Below are 12,043 nucleotides of genomic sequence, written 5' to 3' on the forward strand. Positions count from 1 at the left end.
TGGATAAGCTATTTATCCAGAATGAAATATTTCTACTAAAATTTAGTGCAGTTTAAAAATCATTTATTTAAAAAACGCTTTCCAGAAACTAGTTTTTTCTTCTTAATTTCGATTCTAACGAATCAGCAAGAGAGTAAAATGATGATACTGCATTAAACATACCGGAAAATGTAGTTTCAAATAATTTAATAGTAAAATTTTTTAAATTAATTCGCACAAATCATAACCCATGGTAAAAGCGACAATTCATCAAATTTATCGAAAGAAAAACTTTTATTTCAAAATTTTAGATAACCTGAAATATTTTCATTTTAAGAAATTATGTCAGGATCCTATATATACATAGAGATTTTTGTTCTGTTAAACTTTTTACACATTTATTGCTAATTCTTAATTTCTCTAAATTGCAGCCAAATTCCACCTTTTAAAGTTGAAAGACTACCAGCGGAACCAATCAAGTTATCTTTTCTAGTTTTTTCACTTGGAATTACTTGAAAATTTCGAATAACTTCACATAAACCAGTTTTCACTTGTGTAAGTCCAAATTTTTGACCTAAAATACAGAAATACGAAAAATATTAAACAATTATTCAAATTATATAATTTTGAAAAACTTCTAAATTTACCCAAACATATTCTTGGACCATCACCAAATGGTAGAAAAACTCCCATATCACGATATTTTTTTTCGCCTCCATTTTCGGGACTAAATCTTTCTGGGTCATATTTTTCTGGATCGGGATAATATTCTTCATCATTGTGAACAATATAAGTTGGTATATGGATTGGCATCCCTTTTTCAATTTTTAATGTAGTTCCATCATAATTCGTAAATGTAGTTTCTTCTGTACAAATTTTTGAAGTATAGCTCAGAATTGGTAATACGCGCAGAGCTTCTAAAAACATATAAATTACATTTTATAGAAATTTATAAGTAAATTTAAAATATAGTACAAATGGGATTCACAAAACTTTCGATTTCTCCCAATTTCATTAAATATTTTATTGAAACACAATGATTTTTATTAACTTAGCATATTATAATTAACTGACCGTTTATGCAACCATTCAATAATGGTAAATCATGAAGTCTTTCAAATGGTATGGACCCATCACTTCCAGTATTAGAAATAATTTCATCTCTTAATTCTTTTTGGATATCTTGATTTCTTCCAAGCTAAAAAAAAATAAAATTGAAAAGCTTCATCATTTTATAACCACATTAATTAAAATACTTACACATAATAAAGTATTAGCCAGAGTACTGGCAGAAGTTTCAAAACCATCAGCGAAAAATGTCATTAAATGAGCAAGCATTTCAAAATCACTCAATACTTTTTTATCTTTTAATTGTATCATATAATTTAAAAAATCAACTCTATCATTTTGTTTCTCTTTCCTCAAACTAATTGCATCTCGCAATAAATTAGTAAAAAATATTTTTCCGCTTTCTCTCATCAATTTAATTGGAATCAACTTTAATAGGAATGGAATTGGACTTAACAATAAAATTTTATAAAATCCAGCAATAAAATCATTCACTAAATTTCTCGCCTCTAATAACAGACGGCTATCATTTTCGGAATTCAATGCTCCTGCATCAATTCCATAAACACAATCAGAAACCGTTTGTATTGTATAACGTTGACAAAACTGAAAAATGAAGAGTTAATTTTAAAATTTGTTTATTGTACAAGTAAAATTTTAATAATTTATGTAGGTGAACATATTTTAATTTTATTTTCTTAAATATTTTTAGGTCCCTTATCCTTTACTTCCTTATTGAATTTTACACAATAATAAAGAATTGCATACAAAATTTACAAAATTTAATTTATGTACCTCTTGTGCATCAAAATTGTAGTTATTTCCATGGATTTGAATTTGCTCTCTAATGAAATCTACTAGTTTCGAACTAACTTTCTCCATAACAGGATAAGAAGATTTTATCTAGAAAAGAAAAAATATAATTTACAATTAAAACACTTTAATCGTTTTGAATGTTATCAGAACAATACGAGTAAAAAAATATTATTGAACTGTTTAATAAAGTAGTGAAAATATTATTATATGAAAAAATTTTTACCCTATTTGCTGAAAGTGCTGGTGTTACTTCCGCTCTCTTACTTTTCCAGTCCTGTCCTTTTAAGAAGAAAGGATTTAAAGCCAATATCTCAGTTTTTTTGTTACATTGAATCTGAAATCAATTTTTTTTTTTTCATTTAAATTATTTTTCCGCATAAAATTTTTAATTTTGAAATTTAATTAATAAAATTTTTTAAACTTGACTTACCAAATGGCCTACATGATTATCATAAAAATTTCTAAATTTTGTTACAAGAACATCATGAATGATATCTGGTGCTAATAGAAGAAGTTGAGGTTCTCTACCCGTAAAAACTCCAACATATTTCGTTTTTCCTTTGTATTTTCTGTCAAAAGAGCAAAATTATGTTAATTTTGAAATATGATTTTTACCTTTTTTAGCACTTTTCCAAAAAATTTTTGAAAAAATTGCTTATTAGTTTCACTCAGTTCGTCCGTCCGTGTGTCTGTTCACAAAGCTTCTACACCCTTGAAGATAGAAACCTAAAATTTTATGTGTACATAGATCTTTACTAGAAACTAGTTTTCGTAGAACATAATTTTTACCTATCTCCTCTCCTCTAAAAGTTATACCCCCTCAAAACCCTAAAAATGTCATTTTTCAACTGTTTACTGTAGTTGAACCATATGCATTTTTCAAATTTTATAAATGCAGAAAAGCAGTGAAACGGCATACTATACTTGAACTTCAAAAAAACAAAATGGCCGTTAAAATTTACCTTTACATAAAATCCGTATTTTTCTAATTTTTGATGTGGTTTTGCTTCTAGACCCCAGGATGTGGGAGCCTGAAATTTTAGTAGAAAATACCTTTTAGGAATTAACAAATAGTTCATTTCGTTAGAAGAAAATTTTTTTCCATCTCCACCCCCTCTCAAGTTATCACCTCTTGAAATTTGTAAAATTTGAATTTTTGATGCCTTATATTTCCGAAACCGCAAGCTTTTTCAAATTTCTATAAATGCAGAAAGGTAGCTGTAAATTCCATGACATTAAAAAATATAATTATTTTTCTTAACTGATGCAATTAATCCTTAAAATTGAGCATTATGTTAACCCCTCTTTAAATTTATTTTGCTTTATTTTAAAAACTGCATAAACTGTTCATCCTAAATATATGCAATCCCAGAAATAGTTTCGTATATGAATGAAAATAATTTTAATAGTGTGGTAGGTATACATCGATTGTTTTGCAAATCAGTATTTTCACTTGTTGAAGGGAAAAGTGCTACAATACAAACCATTGGTTTGACCAAACTTTATTTATATTTAATATGAAAAACGCTCCTAAATGTCTAAATATTTATTTTTTATCGTACAGCTATTTATAAAAAATAACTATGAGTTATGCTAAAAGTGTCATAATTTTATATAGCATTCTTTAACTTATATCCATATATATAAGACTATTCGCTTATCTGAGCCCCCTCTAAGGTTTTTTTTTTTCATATATACAGCTACATATGTAAGTGCAACTCTATATTGCATTTCATATACATATATTTATATGTACATACATAAATAAAATTATTCACCTTAACGCGATATAACAAGTTATGCGATAAGTATTATTTACAATTTCAAATTGATATACCTACTATTTTAATTGAAAAAAAGGAGAAAAATAAATTTGTAATTAAACATGTCTAGTCACCTAAAACGATTAGAATGACAGGGCAAAATAACTTAAGGCGTCAAAATCGTTAGCCAATTAAAGAATTTTATATATTTTTGATAATGTTTGTCCTTCTTCAACTACTTTATTTATAGAATTATCGATCATATTACTACCATCAATATCTAGTTTTTGCTGTTTGAAAACTTTAACAGTATAGGTAAACATTCTAATCCAATATTACTATTATATAGATAATAGCAAATAATTTACTTCGAGTATTTTTTTCAACTACTTCCTAAGTACGTATAAGCATATACAATTTAATTAACTTCAAATATAAATTTAATTATTACAATATTATTACACTACAAGTGGCTAAACGATAATACTGCTGTGTACACATTTAAATTACTATAAAGGTAGTAAACATTTTTATAAACTGTATAATAGTACTCTTGTTGATATAATCATTTAAATTGAAAAATATTTATTATGATAAGGTATACAAATCTTCATAACTAACTATCATAATTTTGAGTAGCAATTGCCACAAATAAGAAGAAATCTTATATTTCAAAAGAAACTGTGCATAAATTCTAAAATGTCATTTAAATTTATAATATTCTAGAAAAAAATTTTATGATATTTTTCACAATTGTATCATTAAATTGCAGCAATCAACAAATTGCTAACGATTGCCACTGCCAATTGAAAAACAACAAAAACAAGTATTTAGTACACGCGAATTTTTTTGCAGCTACAAAATCCAATGTGGTCAGCACATGATCGACCGCAAGTTATAATGTTTTATTTAGTAAAAATGTTGTACAACATTGTTATGACAATTTCTTTTAAACACTTCTATCAAATTTCTCTTTATATACGCAAAAACGTGAATTTACCTCGTAAAAAGATCAAAAGTTGTTCAAATCGGTGATGTAGCCAAGATAAACTCCGATATAAATTTCCATCAAAATTGGCTAAATAGAACTTGAGTTACACAGACAGACAGACCAGACCGGCAGATCTCGCTAAAAATAATTTGTTTACCTTGGAAAAAGGCGGTTCCATTCAAAACTCGACCTGAAAGTATTTCTGCGATCACGTATCCTGTTTTATGTTATGCAATGCGGTCGATAATAAATGGACAATTTAAATAAATCAAATTTAATAGTAAACTTTAAAATAAACTAAACTGTTTAATTTTATCACACAAATATTATGTCAGCCACTTCATAAATTTTTAAAATTTTATTAATATGTTTTCAATTAACTTTGATGAAAATGGTTTACGTAGTGAAAAATAACGTTGAAGACATTGTATAAATTAATTTCAATTGCTAGGCAAATTATTTTTTCCTCTCATATTATTGTTTGCTTAGATTTAATTGTAATTTCAATTTAACATTAAATATTTTTGAATGTAAAAAATATTGGAAATATCTACATAATCTCCAACTTATTAATCATTTTCTTCACTTAAAGGCTTATAATCACAATTATACACAACACTATCATTTTAATATTAGAACTAAAATTCTTTCAACTTACTTATAAATATCTTCGAAATCATAAATGATGTTTCTATCACCCTTATAAGAACTAGGAAAAGTTCCAACTAAAAATTTAGGTTCAGGGCCATTTACTCCTCTTTTCTTCCAATAATTAAAATTCCAAGTAAAATATAAATAAAACAATATTGGAAGTGAAACTAAGAAAATAATTATTGATATTAAAATCATGTTTATATAAAAATTGACTTTTACACTATTCCACAATATTAATTTTGAATAAAAAAAAAATATTTAAAAAAAATTTTTAAAAATATTTTATAAATTAATAAAATTTCTACTGAAGAGTAGTTTCAATCTAACGTGAAAAATGAATAGCAAGCTTTTATAAATAAAATTTTTTTAGAACATAATTTCATAAATTTTTATAAAAATATTCACTTTATAATTTTATTTCGTCTGTCCATGTTTTAAATTATTTTAATGAACTTAAAAAGTTTGAAATCAAGAACGTCTACACGAAAGTAAACTATAAAAATATTAAGTATATGTTTTGAGAATGAGAAAAATTTAGTGTTTTCTAAACACTTTAGTGACGACCACATGTATTAACTTTGGTATGGAGTTGGAGTTTTTAATCACTAAAAGCTTTCGTCCAATTCCAGATAGCTGTCATGCAGGCCTATGTGGTTTGAATATATCCTAGACATTTTTGTTGAAATACTTGAAAAATCTGGGTAGTTTTTTGAAATACTAATTCCAAAAACTAGTTGTTATAATCACATGGTCGAATTAAGTGTTTTTACTTGTTAAAATGAAAAATTGTCAAAGTCAAATCAAAATGTGCTTCTACAACAAACATTATTTTCAATTGAAATTTTTCAATTAAAAGTTTTGTCTCTCATATTCTATTCTCATTTCTATCATATCACTCACAAATTACAAATGAGAAAAGCACTTACAAATTACGAAATATTAGAAAGCTCGTTAATATTAAAATTTTTATGAAATTGTTATTATTACGTGTGTTTGCTTATACACTCCACTAAAAGAGAATGTATTAGTTGAGTTTAATGAAGAAGTAATTGAGCCCTAATTAATTTATCAAAGAACCGATACCTGCACAAATTAAATGCAAATACTAAGTACTTTTAAAATGCAAATTCATAATTATTCAGCAAAAATATGCTAAAAGTTATACATGATTAAAGGATATTTAAACAAAATATTGATAATATTTTTTAACTCAACTTAATTCAACAAAATTAATTCAATTGTTCAACTCTTTAAAAATTAACCAGATGCCACCATCTAAAAATAATTGCATATTTTCCGGATTCAATAAATTATCATTTCTTGTCTTACTGCTAATACTAATTTCGAAATTCTTCACTAATTCATATAAACATGTTTTAATTTGTGCCAAACCAAATTTCTGACCTAAAATTTCATAAATATTTAGTACTCGTATACAATATGTTATGCTATTTAATTTAATACAGTACCCAAACAAGCTCTTGGACCATCACCAAAAGGTAAAAAAACTCCCAAATCCTTAAATTTCTTTTCACCACCATTTTCAGGATTAAACCTTTCCGGATTATATTCCATAGGATTCGTATAAAATCTTTCATCATTATGAATACAATAAATTGGTATTGTCACGGGAATTCCTCTTTTAATTTTGACAACATTTCCATCACTATTAATCAATTCAGTGTCCTGAGTGCAAACTTTTTGTGAAAAAATGGCAGGTGGGAAAAGTCTTAAAGCTTCTACAATATAAAAATGTCAAAAATTATATTAAATGATATGTATCTTTTTTTACCTTTAACGCACTGATCTAAATATGGTAGTTCCAAAAGTTTTTCGAAAGTAATCATTTCATCTTCAAAAGAATTCATTTCAATTTCATGCCTTAGTTTATTTTGAATATTTTTGTTTCGTCCAATCTAAAATTAAGTCACGTTTAAATTCGAAACAATTAATTTTGAAATTTAATTAAAATATTTTTTACACAAAGTAAAACGTGGGCCAATGCAACACCTGATGTTTCAAATCCATCAAAGAATACCGTATTTGCATGACCTTGTAATTCATTAATAATCAATCCTTTTCTTTGTTTTAGCTGTATAAGATAATTAAGAAAATCAATTCTTTCTGTTTCATTCAATGATTCTCGAAGTTCAATTGCATTTTTTGTTAATGCTGCCAAAAATGTTTCACCTTCTTTTTCCGTTAATCTTTTTCTCCATAATTTTCCCAATAATGGTATAGAACCCAATATAAATACAGTATTAAAATTAGTAAAGAGATTTGTTATTAAATCCATTCCTTGTTGCAATATTTCACTTGAACTGTTTATTTCAAATGCACCAGCATCAATTCCATAAATAAAATCAGCAACATTTTGTATTGTAAACCGTTGAGTTAACTAATTTTCAGAAATTTAATTGTTAAAAAAACAAAATAAAGGAATTAGCGAAAATATTTATGAATTCAAGTGTGTACAAGAACAAATTAACATTTAAATTTTAATGTAGCGATTTTTCTAGCATTGCGATACATTTTCCTTAAGATTTACAATTTTATACAGTTAAATAAAATACAGTACCTTTCTACAGTTAAAAACATAATCCTCTCCTTCAATTTTATTTTTGTTTCGAATAAAATCAACCATTTTTGAACATATTTTCATCATTATTGGATAATATGCTTTTAACTAAAAATATATTCAATTTTAAACTTCTTCCATAATTTTATGTAGTTATTGTTAAGTATTTAAATTTTAAGTATAAATAAAAATTAAATTACTCTGTTTGTAGTTAAAGCAGGAATAAGTTCAGCTCGTTTTTGTTTCCATTCTTGTCCAATAAGTGCAAGTGGATTTGATGCAAATAATGGCTCTGATTTAACATCAAACTATTTTAAATATCAAAAGAACATTTAAAAATCTATTTTTAAAATATTAATCATCATTTCTTTAAAAAGACATTTACAATACTCACTATCTGAGAGAAGTAATTGTCGTGAAAACTATGAAATTTTGAAACATAAATCTCTTTAAATACATCTGGTGCTAAAATCAACAATTCAGGACTGCGGGTTGCAAATATTCCAATAAATTTTTCGGTTGCTTTAAATTTACTTAAGTAAAATAAAATAAAAAAATATTCAAATATTTATTTTTTAGTTAATCTCCTCATAAATTGGGTTTAAATATAAATGTATAATTAAAAAAAAAATTTAATTTGAATGGAATATTATACATAATGATACATACTATAGGTATAGTAAATTTTGTCTTCCAATTTTATAATTTAAACGAGAAAAAAAAAGAGTTGTGATACCCGTACCCGCAGAAAAACGTTGTGATACCCGTACGAATACCTGACTCTGGGACAGACTATGACTTTAAGTTGCCATATTACCATATTAATTTATGCAAAATTTCAGTTCTCTGTACTTTTTGTGTACAAAATTTCAGTACTTTTCAATATTTTCCAAGAAATGGTCCAAAAAACAATCGAAGTTGTAAGGCTGGTACCAGCAAGAACCAAGCAATTTCAACTAAATTTATCAAACATATTGGCCCTACTAATATATTCGTTTGTGTGAAATTTCAAACAAACGAATATCACAGCTTTTATAGTTTCTAAGATATAGTCAAATAAATGTTGAAGTTGTATGGCAGCTACCCGAACCAGTACCTCGATCATATCCAATTTAAAAAAGGTTCTGGCATTTACCATCTATTAGTTTTTAAGTTATCGTTGGGGTGGACTGGCGAACAGGCAAAGCTAAATCGATTCAGAAATCGGCACTGATCAAAAACATACACTTGAGTCTATATCGCAGACCATAATTTCTTAGCTTTACAAACGGTAGGCAAATTTAGAAATTCAATAAATAAATTTCAAGCGTTTGAATAGTTCATCATTATTATAGAAAATTATTTCATAATTTTTAATTCATAACATTTATAACACTCAAATGTTTATGTCTCTCTGCAATACTGCTCATATGTATAGGTGTCTTAGAATATAATCTTAGCATTATGAAATTTACTTTTCTAAATTTTTTGAATCAAAACATAATTACAAAGGATTTAAGTACCAATTTAAAATTGCTTTATACGGAAGCGCTGAATGAACTAGATTAATTGGCAAATATATTTAATTTTATAAAATTACCAAAAGAAAATTTTAACTTTACAAAACCGGCGAAGCTATTAAGCAGTACGAAAACATCTAAAACGTTCTGTCAAAAAATGATTTAACCAAATGTTCGAATTACATAACAGAGTATAAAACAAAAATAATTTTGTTGTTTTAAACATTTTTGGCAACTTCTTTTAAATATAAATTAAGTAAGTCAACTGAAGAGTAAACTTTTACAAGCACTATGTATAAATATATTACACTATGTTATATAGAATTTTCTAACCAGAATAATTATAATTAATTGTAATAACTATTATATAAAATAATTAATTTTAATATTAAAAAGAAAATCGCTCTTAAGTATAGAAACTATGATTTTCTGAGCCTTAACCACAACATTTGTACCATCAAGATGTTAGTTTTAAATATATTTATCCAGTCTTAATTTACCTCTTGAAAAGCTTTCATAATATTGGTATTTAGTAAGATTTATCACAATTTCTAATATTCGGAACGCATTGGCATTGTGGAAAATTTCTATTTAATTTATTACTAATTCAAGTTATTCTATTAAAGTAAGCAATATATAAAGTCTCAAATAAAAACGGGTGTTTCTAATATAATCTAAGTATTTAAGTATAGTCAATAAAAGTTTTATTTTAATAAATTCATACATCTATGTAATAATAATGTTAATTGCAATCTTAATGAGTCACATATTTAATCATTGTTATCGAACTTACTTGTAATGATCAAAAAAATCGTACACAATACTACGTTTGTGTGTAATCGCATTAATTTGTGTTCCAAAAAATATTTTTGGTTTTGGACCTTTAACACCACGTTTTTCCCAATAATTGAAATTCCACGTGAAATATAAATGTGATAGAAATATAATTATCATTAAAAGCATTAAAGTAACAAAAATCATATTGGTTCTTAATCTTGTTTTTTATCGAAAATGATGCAAAAATTTATATCTTTTATTCTTTTTCTGAAATTTGTAGATCGTTCTTTTTAACAGTAAAGTTAAACTTATACTACTCGTATTTTAGAACAAGATAATATAGATATTATATTAGCCCGCATTACTTGTATATTAACCTATACATACGTTCATTTTCTGTGAGTGAAATATAATATTTGTTTTACAATCAGAGTTGCCATTTTATTAATTTTCTACAAAAAGTGGTAATTTTACTTTCGTTTGGTAACTTTGTAGCTTCTTATTTGATTTCATTACTTTTCATATTATTGCATACAATAAAGAAGGTTATGTGGTGGCACTAAATCTCACATATCAAATTTTTTAGTGCTAGAGAAACGTTATATAAAATTTTTAGGTGTAATGTCGTTCTGTTTATTTATGAAATTTATTATTTTTATTTTTGTTTATGTAGTTATTTTGGTAACAACTCATAATTTTGCTTTTATTTTTCTAAACTTGGTAATTTTTCAAACGAAAATGATAATAATATGTTTTTTTATTCCTGTGGCAACCCTGTTTGCTATACGGTGGATTTTGTGTTAAATCTACATTATCTATTTACTTTAAAAGCTCCAGCTTCTATTCTATAAATACGCTTAGTAAGATTATGTACTATGGACCATTCTATTAACAAAAATTTTCAATGTTTATTATTTGAAACAGATATTTAAACTAAAAACATGCCCAAAAAAACACTTTGTTTATTAATTAAGTTAAAATACTTTTTGATTGAATAAATTTATCTGTATTTAATTTTAAGCATTTTTAATTTTAATTTTAAGCAATATTAATTATACAACTCAGTTAGTTTGTTCATATTTTTGTACAATTCGAAAACTCTTCACTATTACTGCCACCGTTCTATTTAAGAGTATTGTCACATTTCAAATGCAACAAAATAGGCTAAAAGCAGCGATTGAAAGATGCAGTTAAGGCAGATTTTTTCCGATAGATAGCTTTCCATTTTTGTATCTTAAGAAAACGTCAAAACTTGAATATTTACTTAAGAATTCACATTATTTTAAATATACAAAAATATGTTATTACGAAACCGGCGGCTTATTGTCATCTCAAAGAATTATAAATTAGTTTGATAACCTGTATTAGAAAATTAAATTACTTATTAACATAAATTCACTCAGTAAAATGAGCAGTAAAACTTTCTTATTCAATAACTTTTAGGAAGAGACATTTAAAATAAAAACGAGTATATTAAATAGAAGATAAACTAAATAAAGTTTGGTCAAACCAAAGGTTTGTAATGTATCACTTTCTCTTCAACAAGTATGAACAATATTTTCACAAATAATCTAGGTATCTATATCTAGGTATTACTTTCATTCACATACGGAGAAGCTTTCACTGACTGCATGCACTTAAGACGGACAGAAAAAAACAATTTGAAAGAGGGGTTAACATAATGCTCGAATTTAAAAGCTAAAAAAATAATAAATTATATTTATTAATGGCATTTGATTTACCGTTAGCTTACGGAAGTCGAAAAAGCTTGCATTTTCGGAAATATAATTTTTTAAACATTCAATTTTTACGGGAATTTTTTGTAAGGGATTTACGGAGCTTATTTATTTAAAATATTTATTAATATCCAAAAGCTACTGAAATTAAAGACTCCTATGACCTGAGGTCTTCTCCTAAA

At 25.8% G+C, this 12,043-nt stretch overlaps 2 protein-coding genes across 2 annotated transcripts in view; both read right to left on the reverse strand.

Moving 5' to 3' along the window:
• Positions 1–383: 383 nt before the first annotated feature.
• On the reverse strand, positions 384–5,577 carry LOC129605761 (probable cytochrome P450 28d1). Its single transcript, XM_055515688.1, has 8 exons — positions 5,276–5,577; positions 2,294–2,432; positions 2,087–2,197; positions 1,843–1,950; positions 1,240–1,653; positions 1,054–1,177; positions 627–896; positions 384–553 (listed from the first exon to the last, which is right to left on the reverse strand). The coding sequence occupies exons 1-8, from the start codon at positions 5,464–5,466 to the stop codon at positions 384–386; spliced, it is 1,527 nt and encodes a 508-aa protein (XP_055371663.1). The 5' UTR covers positions 5,467–5,577.
• An 809-nt stretch (positions 5,578–6,386) lies between these two features.
• LOC129605762 (uncharacterized) overlaps positions 6,387–12,043 on the reverse strand; it is a 30,267-nt gene continuing 24,610 nt past the window's right edge. Inside the window, exons 24-25 of the mRNA XM_055515690.1 lie at positions 6,519–6,675; positions 6,387–6,423 (exon numbers count right to left, since the gene is read on the reverse strand). Of these exons, the coding sequence (XP_055371665.1) occupies positions 6,387–6,423; positions 6,519–6,675 (194 nt within the window). The remainder of the gene's footprint in view (positions 6,424–6,518; positions 6,676–12,043) is intronic.

The sequence above is a fragment of the Condylostylus longicornis genome, unplaced genomic scaffold (assembly GCF_029603195.1).
Source record: "Condylostylus longicornis isolate FDR11 unplaced genomic scaffold, ASM2960319v2 ptg000014l, whole genome shotgun sequence".
Classification (NCBI taxonomy): Eukaryota; Metazoa; Arthropoda; class Insecta; order Diptera; family Dolichopodidae; genus Condylostylus; species Condylostylus longicornis.

Excerpts from the sequence above, each read along its gene's own strand:
- LOC129605761 (XM_055515688.1), bottom strand. The coding sequence starts at position 5,466 with ATGATTTTAATATCAATAATTATTTTCTTAGTTTCACTTCCAATATTG. Across the intron at positions 1,951-2,086 it reads CAGCACTTTCAGCAAATAGG|ATAAAATCTTCTTATCCTGT; the intron begins GTAAAAATTTTT and ends TTTCTTTTCTAG. Across the intron at positions 1,654-1,842 it reads ACAATTTTGATGCACAAGAG|TTTTGTCAACGTTATACAAT; the intron begins GTACATAAATTA and ends TTCATTTTTCAG.